Here is a 22,889-nt window from a genome sequence, read left to right on the forward strand (position 1 = left end):
GTGCCTGAGGAAGGTCACATATATCCCACCTGGGGTGGGTGTAGGGGGTTGCTGGCTTGTGCTTTGCCCTCACTTGCCTTATGCTTCCTTATCAGTTCGGAAAAATCAGAAGTTTCAACCAGGGAGTCAGACTATGGGAGTCCAAGAATGCCAGACTAAGAAACCCAGATGTTTTATTTTCTGCTTTCAAAAAAAAAAAAAAAAAAAAGAGAGAGAGAGAGAGAGAGGGCACTTTTAGCAAATTTCAACTTTGGAATCAGTACATTGCACTAGATGGAAGGAGAAAGGGAGAGAGGGAAAGAGAAAAAGGGGTGAGTTGGGAGACAGAAACACTGTCTTTAGACTCTCCCCTCAATTTCTTGGATAAGCACAATAAACACACAAACACCCCAGTAAACACACAAGAACTTCTTGCCTATTTCTCATTTTCTGAGACTATTAATTAGAACCCCTTGATTTTCTCATTCCTCGGATGTCCTAAAGATCCTTTCAGAAATAATACTCTTCCAGTCATGAGTAAGGCCCAGGATCTCAGGGATCATTTGCTCCAACTTCTCATGCATTAGTTCATTCTTTCATCCATGCATGCATTCATAGTATCTTTTAAGCACCTACTGTGTGTTAGGTTCTGGGGATAAAATAAGGAGTAATATATAGTCCCTGTCTTCACAACAACAACAACAAAAGTACCTGAGGCCCAGAGAGGGACACTGACTTTCCCAAAATCACACAACTAAAAATTCTGTGGCCGCACTGGTTCTCAAACACAACGGTTCCCCAGGGATGCCCTCTTTCCTTCTCCCCAAAATTGAGAGTTGCGGGTTACAGGAAAGCAGGTATCTCCAGGACTTGGCAGGCTAAACCGTTCCCACTGTTCGGGCGGCCCAGCTACAAAAGGGCGGGGACCAGCCCTGGGGTGTCCTCAGAGAAGCCAGGAGGTAAGAGAGGAAATGTGGGTTCCCAGGCTGCACAAAGCAGGACGCGAATGCCCGCGACCTTTTGGCGAGGAAAGATTGCACCTCTACAGCCGCCGTAGCCAAGACGGAAATGTAGTCCCGCCACGTTTCCTGTCTAGCGGGCCTGAAGGAAGAGCTGCGAGATGGCTGACGCCACGAATCTTAATCGCCCACTGTGCTGTGAACAGTTCGGTTCCGGGGCGGCGCGGGGCTGTTTCGCCGCCGCGGACGGGAGTCTGCAGTGGGAAGCTTGGGGGTGGCGCTGGTGGGATTTCTCCGGGGCCTTTACAGTGAAACCCCAAAGACTGGCTGGCGGCGCAGGGGGTGCTCTCGGCACTGCTTCACCACCTCTCTCCAGCCTCATAGCCGTGTTCCTGCCGCAGGGCTTCCCCGATAGCGTCAGCCCGGACTATCTGCCCTACCAGTTATGGGATTCCGTGCAGGTCAGCCCGGCCGACTGGGGTCGGGGGGAGCCTATATCCACGGGTGAGGGAGGCAATTCGGGCCACCTCTGTCTCCCCATTTAGAAATTGGAGACTGAGGCCGAGAGCGGGACTGTGACAAGTTCCAGTTCACACATCTGGAAGAGCTGATGATAAATAGAATTTAGGCCATCGTGCTCCTGCGCACACTTCTCACCACACCTTTTTTTCTTCTCCAGGCCTTTGCTTCCAGCCTCTCAGGCTCCCTCGCCACCCACGCAGTCTTGCTGGGCATAGGGGTGGGGAACGCAAAAGCTTCTGTTTCAGCTGCCACTGCCACCTGGTTGGTGAAAGGTGAGCTGGGCCCCTGGGGCCTCGCCTGTCACTGCTGTCAGCCTTGCCACCTCTCTGGCCTCTTTTTGCCCTGACTGGGAAGCCCAGCCCCTCCCTTCCCCCACTCCAGTGGTCTGGCCTCTAGTACTGGGCTGTGATGTGTATATTTCCGGACTCGTGCCTGATTGGATCTGGGAGCCAACTCTCCCGGTTCCTAGAACAGTGCCTTGTGCCCTGTTAAAAAACAAAATTCAGCTGGGTTAATTATAAATATTTTTATTGCTTTATTCAACGATAACTAGTCGCCCACCACCAGAATGCTCTCATCCTGAGCACCGGCTTTGCAGCCACACTCAGTTCCCTATACATACTGTTCAGAGTCCGTAAATCACCTGGAGCTTGAATCGCTAAATTAATCTTTCCCCTCCTTTACCTCTAGTCTTTGTGTAGAGCTGCATAAGACTATGGTTATTGAATAAAAGCAACAGCTTCCAGAAGTGTGGGAAATTTGTTCTAGAAAAAAAACAATTTTGTAATAGTCCTGAGTAGGAAAGAGGAGGTTATGGGAAGAATGAAAGGCATTTTGGAAACTCTTGGAATACTAGATGATGGTATAATTATTATAACTATCTGTTGGATGTGTACAGCATTTTTAAAAACCATTAATGAAAAGTAAAGCATATGGTTTGGTACCATGCCACCTAGAGAGCGAAGTAGAGAAGAAAAGGATTTGTGGCTGTCTCCACTGTCCCTTGTCTTTTATTACTATTTCCAGTGGGCACTTAAATCAGACCCAAGGGAAGGCCCTTTTTCAGCATGAGCCTGGCCACATCTCTGGTGAGCCTCCATGGATCTTTTAGAGGATCAGGAAGCCCATGCTTGCATCCTTACCATTAAGACTGAGCAAACTGGCCAAATGTGAGTCACCTCTTGAAAGAAGCCCTTTCTCTGATAGTGGAGAAGTGGTGATCTGTGGCTTCTTGTAGTTACCTCTTCTTTTAATAATAATAGTTGACACAGTGTTTATTATTTGCCAGTCATTAAGTGTACTGACTTTGCAGTAGCTCTGAGATAGGTATTGTCATTATCCCCATTTTACAGATAAACTAAGGCACGAAAAAAGTAACTTGGCTAGGGTCACAGCCAGTAACTTATAGGACGTGGATTTGAACCAGAGTGTGTCCTTAATTTGGACCTTTTCTGTTGCTCTGCTATAGGCTGGGTGTTTGGAATTCAGTAGTTGATGTTTTCATGTCATTTCTAAGTACCCTACTCTTTTCGCCAACATGTTGCCTATGTATGTCTTAAAGTTACTAAAAAAAAAAAAATGAGATCACTTTAAGATATGCAGAAATATCCACTTTTTAAAGCCTGCTGTTGGTATCAAAACAAGCTTTCATTAAACTGAAGCACAGAGAGGTTTAGCCACTTGGCCTAAGTTAATGTAGGGCCAGGATTTGGACCCACACCAATGGACTCCTGTGTCCCACTCTTAACTACCACTGACTTTTGCCAGTGGGATTGAGAGTGGAGCCTTGTACAATTTGTAGACAGCTGATCCCTTACTGCTGCTCAAAAATTTCTAGATCATACAGCTCAACTAATTGTAACTGAGGCAAGTAGGAATTAAGTTTCCTAGTCTAGTGGACAGTGTTGACTTTGAGATAATAGGAAGGTATGTGTCATTATTACATCCTAGTGCCAACTTCCAGATTCTGACAAGGGCCTTGCAGACTGTTGATGAAAGGTAGAATACGCCCCCTTTCTACCTAGTGGCCCTTGTATGCAGGACATACACCTTATTGGGATGTGAGTGTGCAGTCAGAAGGAAGAAAAAGAGTCTGGCCCAGTGAGCTCCCTCAACAAGTAAAAATAATCTGAGCATGTTCAAAGTCACTAAGTTGATCCAATACAAGAATCTTAAGTAGAACAATAAAAATTTTGTGGAGAATAAAATATACTTGAAAGGAAGAGGGTAAGATAAGTGATAGAGGGAGGAAGCCTGTAAAGCCACCTGGTGGGTATTATTTCCAGGGACACACAGGGGACAGAAATGTAGCAGCAGAGCAGGCCTGATGAGAAATGTGTTGTACACATGCCTCCTCTGAGGTAGCCACTGCTTAGCCCCAGCCAGTTGCAGTAGTAAGGGAAGGCAGGCTCAGTATTGCCACGTCTTCAGGTTCTTCCAAAAAAAGCAGGAAATGCAGATTTTCTTGTAAAATGTCCCGTTTTTATTGACTGTCTTCCTGGAGCTTCAGTTGCTTCATCTGTGAAAGGGAGTGCTCTCTTGGAAGCTCATAGGATTGTTGTGAAGGTTGAAAGCAGTAGGGATTTCAGGTGCCCACCAGAGTGTTTAGTGGTGTTCCTCAAGCCCAGGGTTGGAGAAAGATGTCTAGATAGAAGGCCTCACTGCCGAAGGATAGAGGTTGTGGCAAGAGGTGAGTACGTCTTTTCCAGTGGAGAATGGGGAAGGCCATCTTATAGTCCCCACCTTTATATGTTGTAGGAGACTTCCAACCCTCCTCACAGCTTAGTTTCTCTTCTCCTTGCATTTGCCACTTAAGGGTCCATGCCTTCAATTTCAAACAAGGTAAGAGTCCTCTGTCCACTGTATGAGGCCTTCCCAATTGTTTGGTTCTAAAACAGTCCTTTGTGATCCCCCTCCTGAACTTACTGAGTGCTACTCTCAGTATAAAGGGTGTAAATTAGGGGTTGGCAAACGCTGTAAAGGATGCGATGATAAATATTTTACACATTGTAAGCTCTATAGTTTCAGTCACAGCAAATCTGCTACATGTCACAAAAACAGCCATAGACGGTCTGTAAATGAGTGGTCACAGCTATGTTCCAATAAAACTTTATTTATAAAACAGGGAGTAGAAGACTACAGACCACAGTTAACTGATCCTTGGTCTAAATCAATGTTTTTCATACTGATTGTTTTCCTTTTACACTGGATTTTGAGTCCAGAACCATGACCTTCTGAGTCACTGGTATTCCCCTTACCTCACATAGTGTCTGGCAGCAAGTAAGTAGCCAGTAAGCATTTATTGTTCAAATGAAGGTCTGGCTGATTCTAGAGACTTCTCTGACTCTCTTTAGCCTGAGGAAGCCTCTCCCTCTACCCCATGCCCCCAGCTCTTTGTCATCAACCTGCAGATCAAGTCCCTTTTTTAAAATTTATACTCTAATGAGTATCAATTAAAATTTAAATTAAAACTCACCTGTGAACCTATTGTCCAACCTAAGAACTAGAATATCAACAATAACCTTTCAACTTTCCACACAGGATTTCTTGCTTTTCCTTTTTTTTTTTTTTTAATAGGTGTTCCATATAGATATATATACCAGAATACTGTATTGCTCAGTTTTAAAGCCTTATGAAAAGTGTATTTTGTTCTATGTAGTTTTCATGGCTTACTTTTTCATTCAAGATTATATTACTAGGATTCCTCCATTTTGATATGAGTAGTTGTGCATTAGATTTTCCCTGCTGTCTACTGTGCCACTGAGGGAATGTACTAGAATCTGTGTATTCTGCTGTCAGTGAGCATTTGTGTTATTCCCAGTTTTTTGCCGTTTATGCAAAGAATGTTTCTGGTCCGTGTCTTGGCATGCATGGGTGCATAGTTCTCTTGGGTACATACTCAGGAACTACTAAGTCTAGACACTTCTGACCCCATCATACAGCTCTGTCTATCCAATATTTATTGTACCAAACTGAGCTCCTAGAGCAGTGACCCAAGGTGAATCATCTGTTTCAGTGCCAGGGTCTGCCAGGCTCAACAGCCCCCAAGGCTCTCCCTTGTTCCTTACCAGTGCTTCTCTCCCCCAGATTCAACTGGCATGTTGGGCCGCATCATCTTTGCCTGGTGGAAAGGGTGAGTTTGTCTTCCTTTGGCCACTCTCCCCAGGCAGGGGTCATGTCTGTCTCATCCCTGGCTGTATTTTCAGCTCCGCCTTTCTCCTGCCAGTCTCAAGGGGAGGGGAAATTTAGGAATTACTTTATCAGAGCAAAGGAGTCCTTCATGAGTATCCAGTCCAGGGGAATCACCCTAGCAGTGAAGCCACAGAGCCATTGCTATGATCAGATCTGCCTTCATGAGCACTGATATGCCACTCTGCTGCCCATCATGGAAAAATACAGCCACAAGGCTCTAAATGTCCTCTGCTTGTTGAAAGAGAAGCCTGAACAGGATAGTGCTTAATTCAAAAGGAATGATTTTACTCCAGAAGCTACTTTGGTGGCTCAGATACCTGATTGGATTTTGTTGAGCCTGGTAGGGAGTGGACTTGGGCAAGTAATCAAGATCCTTGTCCCACATCGAGTCAGACTTCCCATTTATCTAGAAGAGTTTAAGGATCTTATGCTGCCTGCTTCCTCCTCAAGCCAGTATTGGGCAACCTTAGGAGTGATTTATTATCTGCCAATAATCATAGGCAGACAGTACCTACAATTTGTTCAGTGAGATAACTTATCCAAAGTGCATACCATATTGTGGCACATAGTAAGTGCTCAGAAAACACTAGCTGCTGTTAACAGCTCCATGCCTCACAAGCTCTGTATATATCATCTCTAGTCCTTAGAACAGCTTTGTAGAGAGGATTGAATATGTACATTTTACAGATGCAAAGCAGACCTAAAAAGGGAAGTCACTTGCCCAAGTCGCACAGCTTATAACTAATAGCATCAAGCTGCTTTACTGGGCAGAGCCATAGACCAGGCCCACTGTTTTAGTCCTGCCTTTGCCATTGATTCCCTCAGGAGTTCCTCTTGTGTGTCCCATACCCCACCTAGGAGTGTTCCCTTTCCTTCCAGATTTCAAAGTAAGAACAGGGCTAAATTCTGAGCTGGTCTGAGGGCTGCAACATCCCGTGCCACTGGACTCTTGGAGAAGAGTGTTTGTGCACGGGCCAGGAGTCCCTCTGCCTGGCAGAAGAGGTATCCATCCTCTCATGTGATAGAAATGTCCTAGGCCTGGATATCAGAGCCTGCCTCTTTCTCTTGGCCTTTTTCTTTTTTTTTTTTCTCTTGGATCCCGCTTTCCATGTGATCTGAGGGAAGTCATGTCCCTTCTCTGAGCAGAAGTTACACTAAATGTAGTTGTTTACCAGTCCAAACTATGTGGACTTCTTGCTGGGTACCCTTGACCATGTGGGAAGAAGATGGGGTGGGGGGGGGGGGCGGGGAGATGGAAGAGGGACCCAGGGATGACCTCTTACAGGAGGGGCAGAGGGTGAGGAGCAACCACAAGACAAATCAGTTTTTTTCCTAGATGTATCATGTGTTAGTAAAGGGGCAACACTAAGTGACCACTGAAGGTCCTCCCAGCTAATGGTATTTCAGGCAGCAGTGATAGGGTGTTGGGATAGATGTCTGCCTGGGGTATGGATTTTGCTGAGCCTTCAGACCTTACCTCAGACTAAGGATGGCCTGCATTGCCCACAGGATGTGTTTTCTCCTTATATCCAAATTGCAAACCAACCTCTCCTCCCCAACAGGAGTAAACTGGACTGCAATGCCAAGCAATGGAGGTAAGGAGGGGCTGAGACCGAAGGGAGGGAAGTCTTCTATTGTGAAGGTCTCTTACCTCTGATCTCTAACCTCTGATCCCTTCCCCCAGGCTTTTTGCTGATATCCTCAACGATGTAGCTATGTTCCTCGAGATTATGGCTCCCATTTATCCAATCTTTTTCACCATTACCATCTGTACCAGCAACCTGGCCAAGGTACCCACTTCTGGGGCACCCGCATACCTCCCTTGGTGGTGATGTGTGGGCTTACTGTGGGCCCACAGGTGAGCCCAGCCTGGGCCCTGTGTTCAAAACACTTGTGGAAAAGTGGAAAAGTTCAGAGTTTTCTACTCAGACTCAACCACATTTTCTGATACTCCAGCCAGGTAGCTTCTAGTGCCTCACATATTCTAAGACAGTGTCTGAAGTCACAGGATTGGTGAGGGAGCTCTGAGCTGAAAGATAGAAAGTGTGGTCCAGTGTCAACATCTTGGGATCAGCTCCCAGGCTCTTTCATTCTTTCAGTAAAATATTTATTGAGTATGTACTGCATGTTTGGCATGGAATATAGGACCTCCCCCCCCCTTTTTTTTTAAATTTTTATTTATTTTTGAGAGAGACAGCCCGAACAGGGGAGGGGAAGCAGACTCCAGGCTCCGCGCTGTCAGCACAGAGCCCAGCCTGGGGCTTGAACTCACAAACTGCAAGATCATGACCTGAGCCGAAGTCAGACGCTTAACTGACTGAGCCACCCTAGCGCCCCAGGGCCCTCCCATATCTTCTTTGAAGAAAGCTGCACATAATTAAACAACTATTTATAGAATTATAGCTACAGGTATTCCAGATGAGAAGTGTAGGGGGCTGCAAGAGGGTTGAGCAGAAGTTCTGGCCTAGTCAAGAGATGCAGGAAGACCTTTCCTGGGCCTGGGTCCTGAAGAATGGGTTTAAGGTAAACAGTGGATGTTTTTGAGCAGAAGGAATAGTGTGGGTCATGGTTCAGTGGCAAGACAAAACACAAAGTGAATGGTAAGGCTGGAGGGTGACATGGGGTGAATGTGAGCTCTTCCTCTGCCAATTCCTTCAGGTTGGCTGCATCCAAATGAGAAAACTGGAGCATAGCAAAGTTCAGTAAGAGCTTAGCGTGTCTTCACCAAAGGTTAAGTACCTGGCACAGAGCAGTGACTCAAGAAGACATGTTAAGATCCATCTCAAAATCGTACCTATCTGTTTACAATCACTTTAGAGCAGTGCTTCTCCATGGTGATATTTCAGATACAACAGTTCTTTGTGTGGAGTACATTTAGCCCAGGTACCAGTAACTGGCCCAGGCATGCTGCCCTGAGCACCCCCTCCAACCCCAGAACAGGAAACACCAGAGAAAACCATTGCTTGCAGCTGTGAACCAACGATTGCAAGCTCTGCCATCTGTTTCAAGTTAGGTATTATATTCTGCCCTTAGGGCCTCAGTCTCTTCATCTGTCAAATAAAGGAGTAGAATAGGGCCATGAACTTTCCCTGACCACCCCCACCCTTTCTAGAGTTCTGGTCTCCGTGACTAATACCTCTGTCCCCCAGGTACACCATCCAGAAGGCTGGTTGTCATCCATGCCTGTCTTCCTGGCCCACTATCCCCCTCAGCTAAACCTCTATTTAGTTCTGTTATTTTTCCTTCCTAAATCTCTCTAACCCATTCACTCCACCTGTGCATCACCTGGTGGTTCCTTATTGCTGGAAAAGCATGGTTGCTTCCTAGGTAGTCTCCCTGCTTCCATTCTGCCTCTCTTCAGTTACTTCTCAGAGCAGCCCATAATCCTTTTAAGAATGGAAATCCAATAAGTTCACTTCCCTGACTGGTGGGTCCTAGGATAAAGACTTTAACAAGGTTTGCAAGATTCCACGTGATCAGGTCACTCCAGCCTCAATTTGTACCACATTCCTCTTACCTTTGAACATTTCTTCTGCCTGCACGACAACTTGTTTATTTATTGTCTATTGATTTGTAGATTTATCTAAGTTATGTCACAGCACTAAATCTGTGTCTGGCATCTAAAAGAGATTTGATAAATAATGAGATGGATGACAGTGATCAGTGACCCTCATTGATGAGTTCTACCATCTTAGATCTCAGGGATTGAGGTCCAGGTACACTGGGAGGTCAGGACCATCATTGTGGGTTTTGAACTGGCCTGGAAGACTTGACTAGTCCTCTGGGACAGGAGGAGAGGAATTTGTTATAGGCAGAATGTAAGCACAAAGTTGGAAACCAGACTGGGCCTGGGAGCTTAGCAGAGGGGTGGGTGCAGCCAAAGTAGGAGTTGCAGGCTGGGGAAGTTCTGAGCTAAGAATAGTCTGTGGGCCTCCACCTTGGGGAACGAAATGGAGTTCCTTGGGACTGGGTCATAGGGAGATATGGCAGGCAGAGCTTTAGTTTTCTCCAGGAATAAGAGGGGAGGGGGACCTAGTGGAAGTATGGGGATGAGAACAAGACACTAAGGACAGCATTCAGAATTTTGCTGTTTGGTCACCTGGTGCCTGGTTTTCTCAAACTGGTTTGGGTCATTTACTCAGCTCAGCCATAGAGGTGCCTATGTTGCCATAACACATGGCCATTCTGACCTTCACTCTCTCTTTTCCCACCTAGTGCATTGTGAGTGTGGCTGGTGGGGCCACTCGGGCTGCCCTGACCATGCACCAGGCCCGGAGAAACAACATGGCTGATGTGTCAGCCAAGGATAGCAGTCAGGTGAGCAGCTGGAATTGGGGTTGGGGGGAGTTGGAGCAGGGAGGCAGGTTAGGCCATTATTTGGGAATATGGAGAGATGTACCTAAGCGCTCCTGAGGGTAGATAGGGGAGACACAGGAAGAAGTCCCTGCTCTTGACTCAAATTGATAGCATGAGTTCTAGTGGCAAAAAGCCCAAGCTGATCATCTCAGCCCCTCCTTTCTCCCTGTGTGGCCAAGAGTGGGCCCTTGCCCTGACCTTCACCCTCTCTAGGCCATAGTCCCAAACTAAGAGGAGGATGTCTGGTCATGTGTCCCATATGTTAAAGCACTTGGCAAGTCAAAAAGTGCTCAGCATATGAGATGGCTGGGGTCATTGGCCAGGGGTCTCCACTTGACAGTATTGTAGGCCTTTCTGGTCCAGCCCCTCATCAGACCAGAGCACCCTCAAGTAGAGGTGGGGACACCCCTAAGGCTGAATTCAACAGGTATTGGATCCCCCCAAGCCCCTGTGCTAAGTGCTTATGTGCATTGTACTGTTTAATTCTCACACAACCCCATGAGGCAGATACTATTATTATCTCTGTTTTACAGAAGAGGAAAGTGAGGCCCAGGTTAGAAGTGTGACACAGTTTTCTTTGACAGTGAAGCAATTTAGAAATCTCTGTTCTGTCCAGTACTACTTTCTGTCCTTCTCTTAAATTGTTTTGCTCAGTTTCTAAATAGAAAATTTTTAAATTTAAAACTAACTCCTTTCAATAATATTAACACAACTAAAAATACTAACACGAGCTAATATTTATTAAGCACTAACCATGTGCCAAGTATGTCATTTATATGAATTCATTAAATACTTACGGTGGCCTCATACAGGAGGTACTCAGTGGCTTCTAAAGAGGAAATAAGCCAGAGGTTCAGTGACCCTGGGTACCTTTGGGCACATCCCTTCTCTCAGGAAATGGTTGAACCAATTCTTCCCTGCTGTCTCTTCCATAGGTTGTTAGGAAGAGAGAAATAAGTATAACCCGTGTTCTGCACTTTAGGATCTCCCAGCTTCATGTCTGCTGTCTCTCACCTGCTCTCTTTCTAACCCCCAGCTCTCCCCATGTCCCCAAGCTGTATTTTCCAAGTCCCAGGGCTTCCTCAGTCTGCAGAGGCAGGAACACATCTCAGGGGCAACTCAGGACATGTGCTCAGCCCTGTAGCAGGCCCCTGCTTTCTGCTGATGTTGCTTTATTGCCACTTGATGTGGCCACTGGAAATGACTGTTCCCACCTGATGGAGAAGAGGTCTTCCTGCTCCTGTGCAACCAAGGTCTCATCTCTTATTTACCATGACAACCACTGCCTTATTTCCACAGCCTGCCCCCTTGCCAGGAGACCTGAGTAAGAAGAGCTCTCCCAGCTTCAAGACCAACTCTCCCTTGGACCCCACTAGTCAGGGCCACCAAACCAGACTCTTCCTCCCTCATGATGACTGAAGGGCAGATGTTTGTCACCCTTGGGTGAGCTCAGTCAGACTATCTCAAGCCAGCAGAGGGTTCTAGTAACATTGATTCTCAAGAGAAGAGGTTTGGATCTTGAGCCTTCCTGGATGGTTCCTTGACCCTTTTGCAGATGTGCCTCCCAGTTTTTGCATACCAAAGGTCTGAGGGGGATCAGTCTTTTTAAGCCACCAAATAAAAGTACTTCCCTATTCTGTGGACATTCAGTTGCCTAAGCGTAGGACTACTCTGGTGACTCTTGCAAAACAAAGAAGACATGTTCCAAGGATATTGTATGTACCTGGACAGAGAAGCATCTCGTATCTTAAATGACAACCCACTCAACAAAAACATTAAAAACTTACTAAGGCACCCTCATCAGTGTAGGGAGCCCTGGGATGTTCTGGAGCAGGGAGGAATGTGATGAAAGGCACTCAAGGATATGCAGCCTGGCCTGGAAGGAAGACCTCTAATTTCCAACCCCTCTGCCTTTTTCTAGGAGACACTGGTAAACCTGGCAGGGCTCCTGGTCAGTCTCTTGATGCTTCCCCTCGTGTCAGATTGCCCTGGGTAAGCCGGGATCAAGGGCAGGGAAGAGGTGCCCAGCTGGATCTCTGCCCCTGTTGACCACCTCACTCTCTCACCCCAGCTTCAGCCTTGGTTGTTTCTTCTTCCTCACTGCCCTTCACATCTACGCCAATTACCGGGCAGTCCGAGCCCTTGTCATAGAGACCTTGAATGAAGGCCGACTCCGGCTGGTCCTGAAGCACTTCCTTCAGAGGGGAGAGGTACTTGGCCCCACTTCAGCTAATCAGATGGAGCCACTGTGGACAGGTGATCCACCCGCTTAGTCTCAAGTACTGTCTCCCAGTCTCTCCCCCTGTCTGGGCATCCTGACTCCTGACATCCAGCTTCCCACAGGTTTTTGGCCATCTCAGTCTCTATCCCTGGGGGTCCCCCTACACCGCTTGACCTCCAGGTAAGTGGCTCAGTGTCTCCCACCCATCAGTACTGCCCTCCCACCCTCCCCGCAATGCTCTTTATTACAGTTACACTCTGGCCTCCCCTGATTGGGCCTCACCTCTCTATTCTAGTTTCTTTATTTCTACTGAGTAGACTTGGGGTCAGCATGGATGCTTGAGGGGAGCAGGGTTGTAACAGCAAATACAAGGGATATATTTGTTAGATGCAGGAAGAAAAAGATAGATATGGGGTACGTGGGTAACGGCTGAGAGATGGGAAGTAGGTGAAGGACAGATGAGGTAAGGACAGTTCAGTTGACTGGATGGTTACTCCTGCTTTTCTTTTTCCTCCTCCCACCCTTCACTCTCTTCTTTCCCTCAGTGTTTTTGACCTGCAACAGCTGGTTGAGGGACACCAAGAGCCCTACCTCCTTCGCTGGGACCTGTCACAAAGTAAGTGTGCCGTGCTCTTCCAGAATTAGATTCACCCTTCTGAGGTCAACTTCTCATTCCACCAGCTCCAGAGCCTCAAGCCGTGAACAGTTTAGAGGCTGCCTGGTATCCTGGAGGGAGCTCTAGACTAAAACTTAGTGAATTCAAACTATAGCTGCAAGCCTCAATGAAATGCACTTTGTCCCTGTGTACTTGCCTTACTTGCCTGTGTGTTTTTATGAGAAAGGCAATTAAGTAAAGCACTTTGTAGATTGCAGCATACTCAAATAAGATTATGACCTTTGGTTACCCCTGGAGAACTATTCTCTCCCATCCGGAGTCACCTATTGAGGAAACAAGTATTGGAGTTTACTGGTCAGCTGGTTGTGTGCTAAAAGATGCTTCTACTTGTTGGACATGCAAAATAAACCCACCTCGTGAGCTGCTATAAAGTTGTATTTGGAAATTGGGCATTTCAGTTTGGCCAGACATTGGGAACAACAGGAGAGAAGTTGGAAGAGAAAAGGGTGAAAGATAGCCTCCATCCATGCAGGCCAAGGCCTCAGGGCAGACAAGGATGAAGTAAGGTGGTTAGTTTGAGAATGTTTTGGGAGGTGGCCCTTCCCTAGCACCAGTCTGTCTTGGGTTTCTCCAGACCAGGTGCAAGTCGTTTTGAGCCAGATGGCAGGCCCTGAAACCATCCTAAGGGCTGCTACACACGGGCTGGTGCTTGAAGCCCTGCAGGGAGATGGGCCCCTCCCAAGAGGGCTGGAGGAACTGAGGAACCAAGTACGGGCAGGTAAGCACCTCACAGTGTAGACTGTTGATGGCTCAAAGAGGCATAGAGAGAGGAAGGACTCTTCCACTTGGGGACCTGAGAACTTCTGGGTCTGCACCCCCCTCCAGGTCCTGAGAAAGACAACTGGGTCATCGTCAGGGACACACACCAAGTGTTGGACAAGCTATTCCCAAAGTTCTTGAAAGGTAACATTTTTAAGCCCCATGGCTCCTTGGCTTTTGAGGCCTCCTCCCCAGAGGCTCTGCCTAACGCTATCCCCACACCTCTAGCTTTGAGGTGGAGGACCTGGATTCTCTCTGTGATCTTAAGTCTGGACCTCATTTCCCCGTCAATAGGATAGGGAGGTAGAATGGTCCCAGAGGCTGTGTCATGTTAGCAATTTGTGTAATCCCAATTGGCATTGAAGAACTGGGGGGAGGCTCACAAATGATGATGATCTTTCATTTAGCACCTACTCCATTCCAGCATTTTTCCATATACTAACTCAGTGACTTCATGCTGCAGCCAGATGAGGTTTTAGCCCCGTTTTGTGCCAGAAACTACCCCGCAGAGGCTGGTAGAGCCTGGGCAGTGCACAGAGCATGTACCTGGCTTGTGCCACTCCTTACCACTCTCCCCCGGGTCAGCCTGGAGTCTTCTCTCCAGCAGTCCCAGCAGCACCCTTATGACCTCTCCCCAGGACTGCAGGATGCAGGCTGGAAGACTGAGAAGCACCAGCTAGAGGTGGATGAGTGGAGAGCCACATGGCTTCTGTCTCCAGAAAAGAAGGTCTTGTGAGGTGGAGGCCCACCCAGGTCTCAGGACAGGAGCCTGAAGCAAGCACACTTTGGCCACAGCACAATGTGGGAACAGCAGCTTTATTTTTGCTTAGGGGAACTGCTGTGGCAGTTTGGCCAAGGCCTCATGGGCTATGACTGCCAGTCAGGTAGACTGGGCCCCTGGCAGTGGAGAGAAAGGGAACCAGGGCCTTCCCCCTCCCTCTCCCTGCCCTACTCCCTTCTCACCACTGCAGGCTCCCCACTCCCATTCATTGTGAAACTGAGCCCTGCCCTGGCAGTGGCTCATGGTGTCCAACACGGTTGGCCTCAGGCATAAAAGCCCCAGAGGAACGTGGCCACGGCCATCATTAGCAGGGCATTGAAGTTGACCACACGGGCCCAACTCGAGTCCTCACTGATGTCCTCCAGCCGCCTGGCTGCTGCAGCCACTTCCTCCTGGGTAGGGGCTGGGGGACTACCTGCCCCACTCCCGCTCATTCCACAGAACCAGAGCAGGCACCGGCGGAACATGCCCGGTGTTGGGGACTGGGGCTCTAGGGAAAATTGACACCCTACAGTTAGTTTGAGGAAACCTGGCTCCCCTAGTCCTTAGCCCCGCCTCCTGAAGCAGTGCCTTACCCTCCATCTCCACTGCATGTTCAGGACACCCATTCTGTACAGGGGGTGAAGTTGAACCTTCTAGCTCATCGGCATCCAGGTCCTCCCGCTGCTCCTTGCTGTGCCGTAAACTGAAAACCAGGCGGTGGAGCTGGGGAAGGGAGTGGGGACCAAGTGAAAGTGCTGTTCCCCCACCCCAGACCCTGAAGTCTCTTGTCCACCTGGTACCCCCTTAGCACCCTCGGTCCAGCCTGTATACTTAATCCAGACTCCGTTCACTCAAACCCAACTTTCCATGGCTGCCCTTTGCCCTCATACTAAACCTAGGCCTTTCAACTGTGTGTTTAAAGTTCTTGGCCCTGCTCACCCCCTGCTTCAGCAACCCAGGTCCCTCTCTACATTCAAATTGTAGTACTTTAGACCCTGGTCTTCTAGTCCTGCTAACAGTGTACCTTCCTGTGGATATTTGTCCACATAGTTTCCTCCTGCTGCCTTTCCCCCCTTCTCTACCGGCCTATCCTTCTGCCCAGCTCTTTTGTCCTGGCCCCCAATCAACCCTACCCTGGGGCATCTGCCCTGCAACAGCATAAGACCAAACTCTTTGTGGGCCTTCAAAATGGTACTCTGCCCCTCTCAGCCACCAGTCAGATCCTGTGTTTTGAGTTCCACAGGCCATGCCAGGGACTTTGTGGGACAGTCTTCAAGCCACCTCCCCCCAGACCACCTCAAATAAATGTCATTTAAATAAAACATTGTTCTTGCTTTACAAATGCAACTTCCAACTGGACTCCCAGCCCACCCTTAATGAACCCTCAGCATAGAAATTCAGGTCTTCGCCACTGGGCATTCCTGGAAGTGGACTGGCAGACTAGGGGTAGAGAGGGATACACTCACACACGGTGCATGTTTGGTACCCATCCAGAAGCTGGCACTTACATGCTTGCGTGGGATAGGTGCTGTGCACAGTGATACTACAAGGATGAGGAGGCCAGAGCAGACGAAGAGCACAATGGCAAAGTAGAGGTAGTGCACACGGCAGAAGAGTGCTGGGCATGTGGAGGGTCGTACACAGCTGCCCGAGCCAAAGGAGAACTCGGGAATAAGGCGTGCCAGACCCATAAACAGGCCCCCAATCAGTCCCCAGAAGGCACCCTGCCAGGGGAGAGAATGTCAGCCTCTTCCAGGTGTCCCCAGTTCTGACCCAAGCTAACAACCTACACATAGGCTTACCTTCTCATTGACACGGGGCACAAAGAGCGCCAGCACAAAGACAGCAGACACAGGTGGCGCCAGGTAGCTGGACACTGCCTGGATGTAATCAAAGAGCTGCCCTCCCTGCGCTGCCTGCACCACGGGTAGCCAGGCCACTGACACAGCCACAATAAACACCACCCAGAGCCTGCAGTGGGTGGCCATCAGCAGATTACACCCAGGACCCCCATCTCCCCCAATCCTCCGAGTGTTCTCTGCCCCCACCCCAAGGCTGATTTGTGGGGCAGGACCTGGGGGAAACCCAGGCCGCACCGTCCTACTAGCAGCAGCTCACGGTCCCCTGCGTGGGGCCGCAGGCGCATGTAGATATCCATGGTGAAAAGCGTGCTGCTGCTGTTAAAGATGGAGGCCAGTGAGGACATGAGCGCAGCCAGCATGACCGCCAGCATGAGTCCACGCAAACCTGCAGGCCGATTGTAACTGTGAGTCCAAGGCCACCAACGTGTCCCCAGGAGGGTGCGGGCTTGGCAAGGGGTCACTCTTCCCAGTGGCAATCTCCGCAGTGCACCTGCCCTCACCATTGGGCATGAGTTTCACGACCAGCCGCGGGTACGCAATGTTGGAGCAGCCCACCTCAGTACCGCACACACGCTTACACACCTCGGGCACCACGCACGCCACCTCATCTGCAGGCAAGAGAGTGTGACATGGCTAGAACGGGACCTTGTCTGGGAACTCGGATCCCTGAAGTGGGGATGGGAGATCCTAGTGGAAGAGAGATGGGACCCCTCGTGGGAGGTGGGACTGGGTGACTGGATTCCCAAATCAAAGGACAGTAACAGAAATGGAAAACAGGCTGGATGGGGCACAGGACACTTGATGGGGGTGGGGTTGCAGACGTTACCCGGATAAAGAATGCGGCTGATCATGCCTGGCATGACCATGAGGAACATGGGCATCAGCTTCAAGTAGCCGCACAGTATGCAGCCCGCCTTGATGTGAGTCAGGTTCTTCCCGGCCAGACAGCGCTGCACAATGACCTGGGGCAAGGTCCGTTCAACAATCTGTGACCAGTCCTGGATTCCCTGCCCCTCAGGCTTTGCCTTAACTGGTTGCCCTAATTCAGGCCTGCCTCTGGCTCAGCAATTCACTTGCTGGCAATTCGCTTTCACTTACAGACCCAAATTCTTTGGATCCCAGTGTCACTGGTTTAACTCCATCCTGGCCAAGTTCTGACTCCTCAGACCATGCAGTGGGGCTCCCACAGATGTGTTCTGGCTCCACCCATCTCAGCCCTGCTCATAGTGGTTCTGGTTCTGCCCCGGCCTAGCTCCCGGCTAAAGCCCTGACTCCGCACCTGGTCGCTGCACCAGTACCAGCCTGAGACGATGGTAAGACCCAGGAGCAGTGCAGGCCACGGCAAGTCCCCTGTCACAGCGTCCCGGAGCAGGTGGTAGGAGTCGGGCCGGGGTCGATAGCAGGAACTCGAGATGTTGCCCACAGCCGGATCCTCAGAAACCGTCAGCGACGTCATTGCCCCCAAGTATTTGTCGAAAAGCCCCGAATACCCGCCCACCTCGTGGAAGGCTGTGAGGGCAAGGCTGTCAGGGGATCTGGGGCCCACGCCAAGGCCCTCCCTAGGACCCACATGCTGGAGACATGCGCTGCCTCTGCTCCCAGGTGGAGAACTCTGCAACTTGCAACCTCCGTGCCCCTCCCCCACTGGTTGAGCTCCGTACCGTAACCCATGAGGACGAAGGCCCCACCAAGAATGACGAAAGTCTGCAGAGTATCCGTGTACATCAGCGCTGCCAGCCCTCCTGCAAAGGGTCTGGGTTAGTGGAGACAGCCCAAATAGGCTGCCCCACGTACATATGGTGTCTTTGTGCAAATTTGAAAACTGTGCCCCTTCCTGGAGAGCAAATTTCAAAGAAATAGCCCATTCTTCAGGCTCATGTACCCGGGCATCAGGAGGCAGGGCTTAGTGAGCCAAATGTGCTTCAGTGACGCTCCCAGCACATCTCCCCAGCCCATTCCTTCCCTAAGGCCCTGCCACAGCAACCTGTCACAGTGTAGATCATGGTGATGCCCAGAAGGGCAATGACGGAGGCATAGATGTTCCAGCCCAGAGCCTGTTGAATGAATACTGCCCCGGAGAACATGTCCACCTTGGGGGAAGGAGTGATTGCACAGGTCAGGACCCGGGAACCAGGGCAAGGGACCCAGGTCTATCTCCTTTCCAGACCATGACCCTATGTGGCCACGCTTCAGAGGTTCTCTCATTTTTCGAAGGTCTGGCCTCCCAGGTCCCACCTATTGTGGCCCCAGCCCCAAAGCCTACTCCTTCCAGACCCTACCTCCATCATGGTTCTTACAGCGATTTTTCCTTGGTCCCGCCCCTTCCAGGGCTTTCTAGAGACCTCCACTCTGTGAATCCCGCCCTTCCAGGGCCCCTCCATGAGTGCGCACCGAAATCTTGGTGAAGATGTACAGAAAAAGCGAGAGCACTGACAGGTAGAGGCGAATACGATGGCCTCCGAAGCGCTTGCGCAGGTACTGTGGCATGGTAATAACACCCGCAGTCAGGTACACGGGCGCGAAGAGCCAGCCGAGCAATAGCACCACGAACAGCGCCTGCGGGCACAGCATGACAGCTGAGAATGAGATCCTTCCTTGAGTTAGCCCTCCCCTTAGAGTCTAAGAGACCTCTTCCTGAATGTGCTACACCAAGGAAAGGTCCAAATGGGGGCTCAGAGGATACAACTGCAGAGGATGTCCCTGGGCCCTGGGCCCTGGACATTAAGGGACAGGGTCTTGACACCTTCTTGGGCCTTTAACTAGAGCCCTGCCAATCCTCCCAGGCCAGTTCTTCCTAAGATGGGTCCTATCCCCCCACCCCCCAGCACATGAATCCAACCATAGACTCCTCAGCCTGATCTCAGCCTCTGCCAGGAAGGGCAACTTCCCCTCTTCTCTTCACCTACCCAAACTTTCTGTCCCTCAAGACTCTGCTTAGAGGCCTCCTCCTCCAGGAAGCCCTGGTCTCCCCAACCCTCAAAGACAAGCCTCAGTCCCAGAGCTTTGTCTCCTTCCCACTTCTGCAGGGGGCTTTAATTTGGTCCAGAGATCCTCACAGGCCACAGATTCAAGAGAGCATCAGAGTAAGGACTTCACTATCTTTAAGGCTCTTCACCCCACTTCAGAGAGGAGTAACTCAAGGCCACAGAGGGTAGTAGCTGGTCGAGGCTTAGCAAGTCAGGAGCAAGATCTACCCCTGCCCTGAAAGTGGTCATCTCCAACGTTCCCCTGCCTCCAAGCAAGATGTGCGACCCTCACTCAAAGCCCAACCACACCCCACTACTGGAAAGTCCCACATTCAGTCTTATATGCCCCCTGCTTGGAGCAGATGTGACAGTTCCAGGGGCTCCCACTGGGGTGGGGGTTATTGGCAAAAAAAGGGGGGGGGTCTCACATTCCACTCAAATCCAGCCACAGCCAAGCCGCTTGCAGCACCGGTCCCTGCGAGGCCCACAAAGTGGCCACTGCCGATGTTGCTGGCAAAGAGAGAGGCCCCGACCTAGATGGCCAGAGGTGGGGGTGAACTAGGCTGCTTCTCTAGGCCTCCTCCCACTCCATGGCATAGCCTCTCTCACCGGCCACCACACCATGCTTCGTCCCGCGAGGAAGTAGCCGCCAACGGTGCCTCTGTTGGTTCTGCACATGGACTGAGGGACAGGAGTGGGAGGAGACTTGGGTTCAGGGCACAACTTTGGACCTCATTAGCCTTCTCAACACATTCCTCAGCCTTGTTTCAGGCTGAAGATTAACCAGTCCTGGGCTCTTTTGATGGTTCCCACCCAACCCCCTGCCCCAACCTCCTCCAAGGCACCCAGAGTAACCCAGGCCCCAACCTAGTGCCCAAACACCCACATTTAAGTGTGGCTGGATTTGACCTGACTTTTCCTGAGACCTTGAGTCATGAATAGGCTTCTGGTCAGATATGTAGACAGGGGAACAGAGACCTCATTTAGAATGCTGTCCCTGATGGAAATCCACTGACCCCTTCAAATAGCCCAATCCAAAGGTGGGAAGACAAGGAATGAGTGTTGGCTGCGCCTTACTGAGGCTATCAAAAGACTTGCTTGCCCCTCAGCCCCAGGTGTCTCCCTTAAAGATCCAGGCATCCTGCCCCGCTGAACATAGGGTCTGTCTGAGACTTTTCCCCCAGGCCCAGAATCCTGACCCCCAGAAGCACCCTAATTTCTCACCCACAAGCCGACACCAATGACCAACAGGAAATAAGCAGCAATGACCAGGATGTCAGCAAGGTTGTTAATTAGGACCCTCTGGTTTCCCAGTCCTGGTGCGGAGCCTGCCTCCATGTGTTCCTCCATTCTGCCTAGGATCTGTCCCTCTAGGGACCAGCCCCTGGATTTCCCCAGGAGAGGGATTAATGGTTACCTCAGGAGCAGTGAGCCGACAACTCCCCCAGGTCTTTTCTCCCCTCCCCAGCTTCATTTAGCTGAGTCAGGTCACATCAAGGCCGAAAGCTCATCTAGTGGAGTTGGTCACTTTCAAGTTCAGGAGCACTCTTTCCTGGGCCTTAGCTCCCATCCCTGCCCCAGTGCCCCAGACTCAAAATCTCTCCTTTCATCCCCTAAAATTGCTCACCCTTCAGCCTTGATCTAGGGAGTAGGGCTGAGCCAATCTCCTGATTCTGACTAATCCAGAGGGATCACTTTCAAACCCAAATCTGACAGTGTCACTCCCCTGCTTAGAAACCCTTCCCAGTTCCCCATCATACTAGGAAGGAAGTAGGAACTCTTTAGCCTGATGTTCAAGGCCTGCCACACCCTGACTCCTGCCCACCCCTCCCCTTGGTCCTCTATACCAAACATAGAGTGAAATCATATTTCCCTCCACCTCTCTTGCCCTGCCCAGCCCATGTATTTTCACACACCCAAACTTTTGCCTAAGCTGTGCTTTTGCTTAGAGTGCCTTCTTGCCTCCCAAATGGCTCACTCCTAACTCTCAAGTGGTAGCCTTCAGTACCCAGCCCATGTCAACTCTTCAGGAAAGAATTCTCTGACTTTTCTGATACAGTTCTGAGCACATTGTGTTGTCCTCATATGGGTCCAGGTCTGTCTTCCCAGCAGACTAGAGACTACTCACAAGCAGGAAATGATCAGATTCATCCCTAGAGTCCCATTGCTCAGCACAGGGCTGACTATAAGAAGGGAGGATGTTGATAAATATCAGTATCTCTACCTTTCTAGAAGAATTGACCAGATTTGGATGTCTGATTATGACAGTTGGGTTCATGCCTGAGATAGAGAACAGAAAACAATATTTTAGGGGGATATGAGTTATATTTAAGGAATGCTTTAGTTTAGGTGCCTTCAAAAGCAGACCCTAAGATGAGAATTTAGGGCAAGGGTTTTCCTGAGGAGGTGACACCAGGAAGGACTATGAAGGAGTAGGGAAGTGAGACAAAGAAAAAGAAAAACCAATAAAGAGAATGATGACTAAAAGGCTACCACTGTGAACAATCCCAATGAGGACTCTTTGAGATACTGTGGAGAACACACCTCAGAACTGACCCCTCAGAGCCAGGGAGCTAGAGTATTTATCAATTCCTGTCTCTAAGTTTACAGAACCTCCCCCCCCCCCCTACTTCAGGCCTGCTGGGTGCAGGAGCACACTTGTTATCCCAGAGAGCACCCTCAGAGAGAAACTCAGGGAGCAGCTGGGGAGACTAGGTGTCTGGGAACTGTGTACATAGTGGTCCAAGTGGATATGGGCAGGGCATCCACAGTGTCTGCCTCAAGGGGTGATGAATTTGAAGTGCCTGAGAGAAATCCAGGTGCAAGTGTTGGGCATATTGGGATTATAGGCACTTAAAATCTATCTGCTGTCCTGTGGCCCACAAGACCCTTCATGATATGGTTCCTATTTCCTATTTGATCTCACCTTCTACTACTCTCCCCCTTCCTCTCTCTAATCCAGCCATATGGCCTTCTTTCCTTTCTTTCAATATGCCAAACTCTTTCCTACCTCCTGGTCTTACTGTTTCCTCTGCTGTAAATGCTCTCCTTAAGCTCTTTGCCTGACCGTTTTCTTTTGTCAACCTTCCAAGTCTCAACTTACACATTACATATTCACAGGGACTGACTATCTGGTTAAAGTAATCCCTTCCCCAACTTAGTTCTGTTTTTTCCCCCTTTTCACCTTCCCTCCTTTCCTTTCTTCCTCATTCTTTCCTTCATTAACAAACATTTATTAAGCACCTACCACATGCTAGATAGCATTCTAGAAACTGGAGAGACAAGAGTAAGCAAAACAAATGTGTAATCTGACAGATAGCTCTCAGGAGCTTGTATTCAAGTTTCAGAAACAGACATAAACAAGCAACAAATAAACACCTATTTGCATTAGATAAGCGCTATGAGGGACTAGGGAGGTGCTGCGGATGGAAACAAGGGGGAAGAGTGAACTTCACTTAAACCATCAGGAAAGTCTCCATTAGTTCATTACACATGTCACTTGTGTACTTGTTTGTCATCTGTCTCCTCTACTAGACTTCAGCTCCAAGAGGTCAAGAAGCATGTTTGCTTGGTTCCCTATGGTCTCCTTGCACTTGGTATAGAACCTGCCACAGTACGTACTCAAAGAACACTTG

The 22,889-nt window shown here is 49.5% G+C and overlaps 2 protein-coding genes across 8 annotated transcripts; one reads left to right on the top strand and one right to left on the bottom strand.

Moving 5' to 3' along the window:
- The first annotated feature begins 1,042 nt into the window (after positions 1-1,042).
- Positions 1,043-15,748, top strand: CE3H16orf58 (chromosome E3 C16orf58 homolog). 6 transcript variants are annotated; one of them, XM_003998627.6, is made up of 13 exons: positions 1,045-1,399; positions 1,618-1,732; positions 5,547-5,592; positions 7,214-7,246; positions 7,336-7,441; positions 9,867-9,968; positions 11,929-11,999; positions 12,079-12,263; positions 12,351-12,408; positions 12,774-12,844; positions 13,479-13,622; positions 13,730-13,807; positions 14,302-15,748. In XM_003998627.6, the coding sequence occupies exons 1-13, from the start codon at positions 1,100-1,102 to the stop codon at positions 14,397-14,399; spliced, it is 1,407 nt and encodes a 468-aa protein (XP_003998676.1). In that variant the 5' UTR covers positions 1,045-1,099; the 3' UTR covers positions 14,400-15,748. The 6 variants fall into 6 exon arrangements, with proteins under 6 accessions (XP_006942172.1, XP_006942174.1, XP_019676209.1 ...); XM_006942111.5 differs by having other exon boundaries at positions 1,139-1,399; positions 7,161-7,246; XM_006942110.5 differs by lacking the exon at positions 13,479-13,622 and having other exon boundaries at positions 1,043-1,399.
- On the bottom strand, positions 14,464-21,078 carry SLC5A2 (solute carrier family 5 member 2). 2 transcript variants are annotated; one of them, XM_003998628.5, is made up of 14 exons: positions 20,479-21,072; positions 19,864-19,935; positions 19,683-19,787; positions 18,680-18,844; positions 18,273-18,378; positions 17,950-18,030; positions 17,568-17,797; positions 17,115-17,250; positions 16,789-16,896; positions 16,523-16,673; positions 16,229-16,397; positions 15,935-16,150; positions 15,020-15,149; positions 14,464-14,934 (listed from the first exon to the last, which is right to left on the bottom strand). In XM_003998628.5, the coding sequence occupies exons 1-14, from the start codon at positions 20,602-20,604 to the stop codon at positions 14,708-14,710; spliced, it is 2,022 nt and encodes a 673-aa protein (XP_003998677.1). In that variant the 5' UTR covers positions 20,605-21,072; the 3' UTR covers positions 14,464-14,707. The 2 variants fall into 2 exon arrangements, with proteins under 2 accessions (XP_003998677.1, XP_044904307.1); XM_045048372.1 differs by lacking the exon at positions 19,683-19,787 and having other exon boundaries at positions 20,479-21,078.
- Between the last annotated feature and the right edge of the window lie 1,811 nt (positions 21,079-22,889).

The sequence above is a fragment of the Felis catus genome, chromosome E3 (assembly GCF_018350175.1).
Source record: "Felis catus isolate Fca126 chromosome E3, F.catus_Fca126_mat1.0, whole genome shotgun sequence".
Lineage (NCBI taxonomy): Eukaryota > Metazoa > Chordata > Mammalia > Carnivora > Felidae > Felis > Felis catus.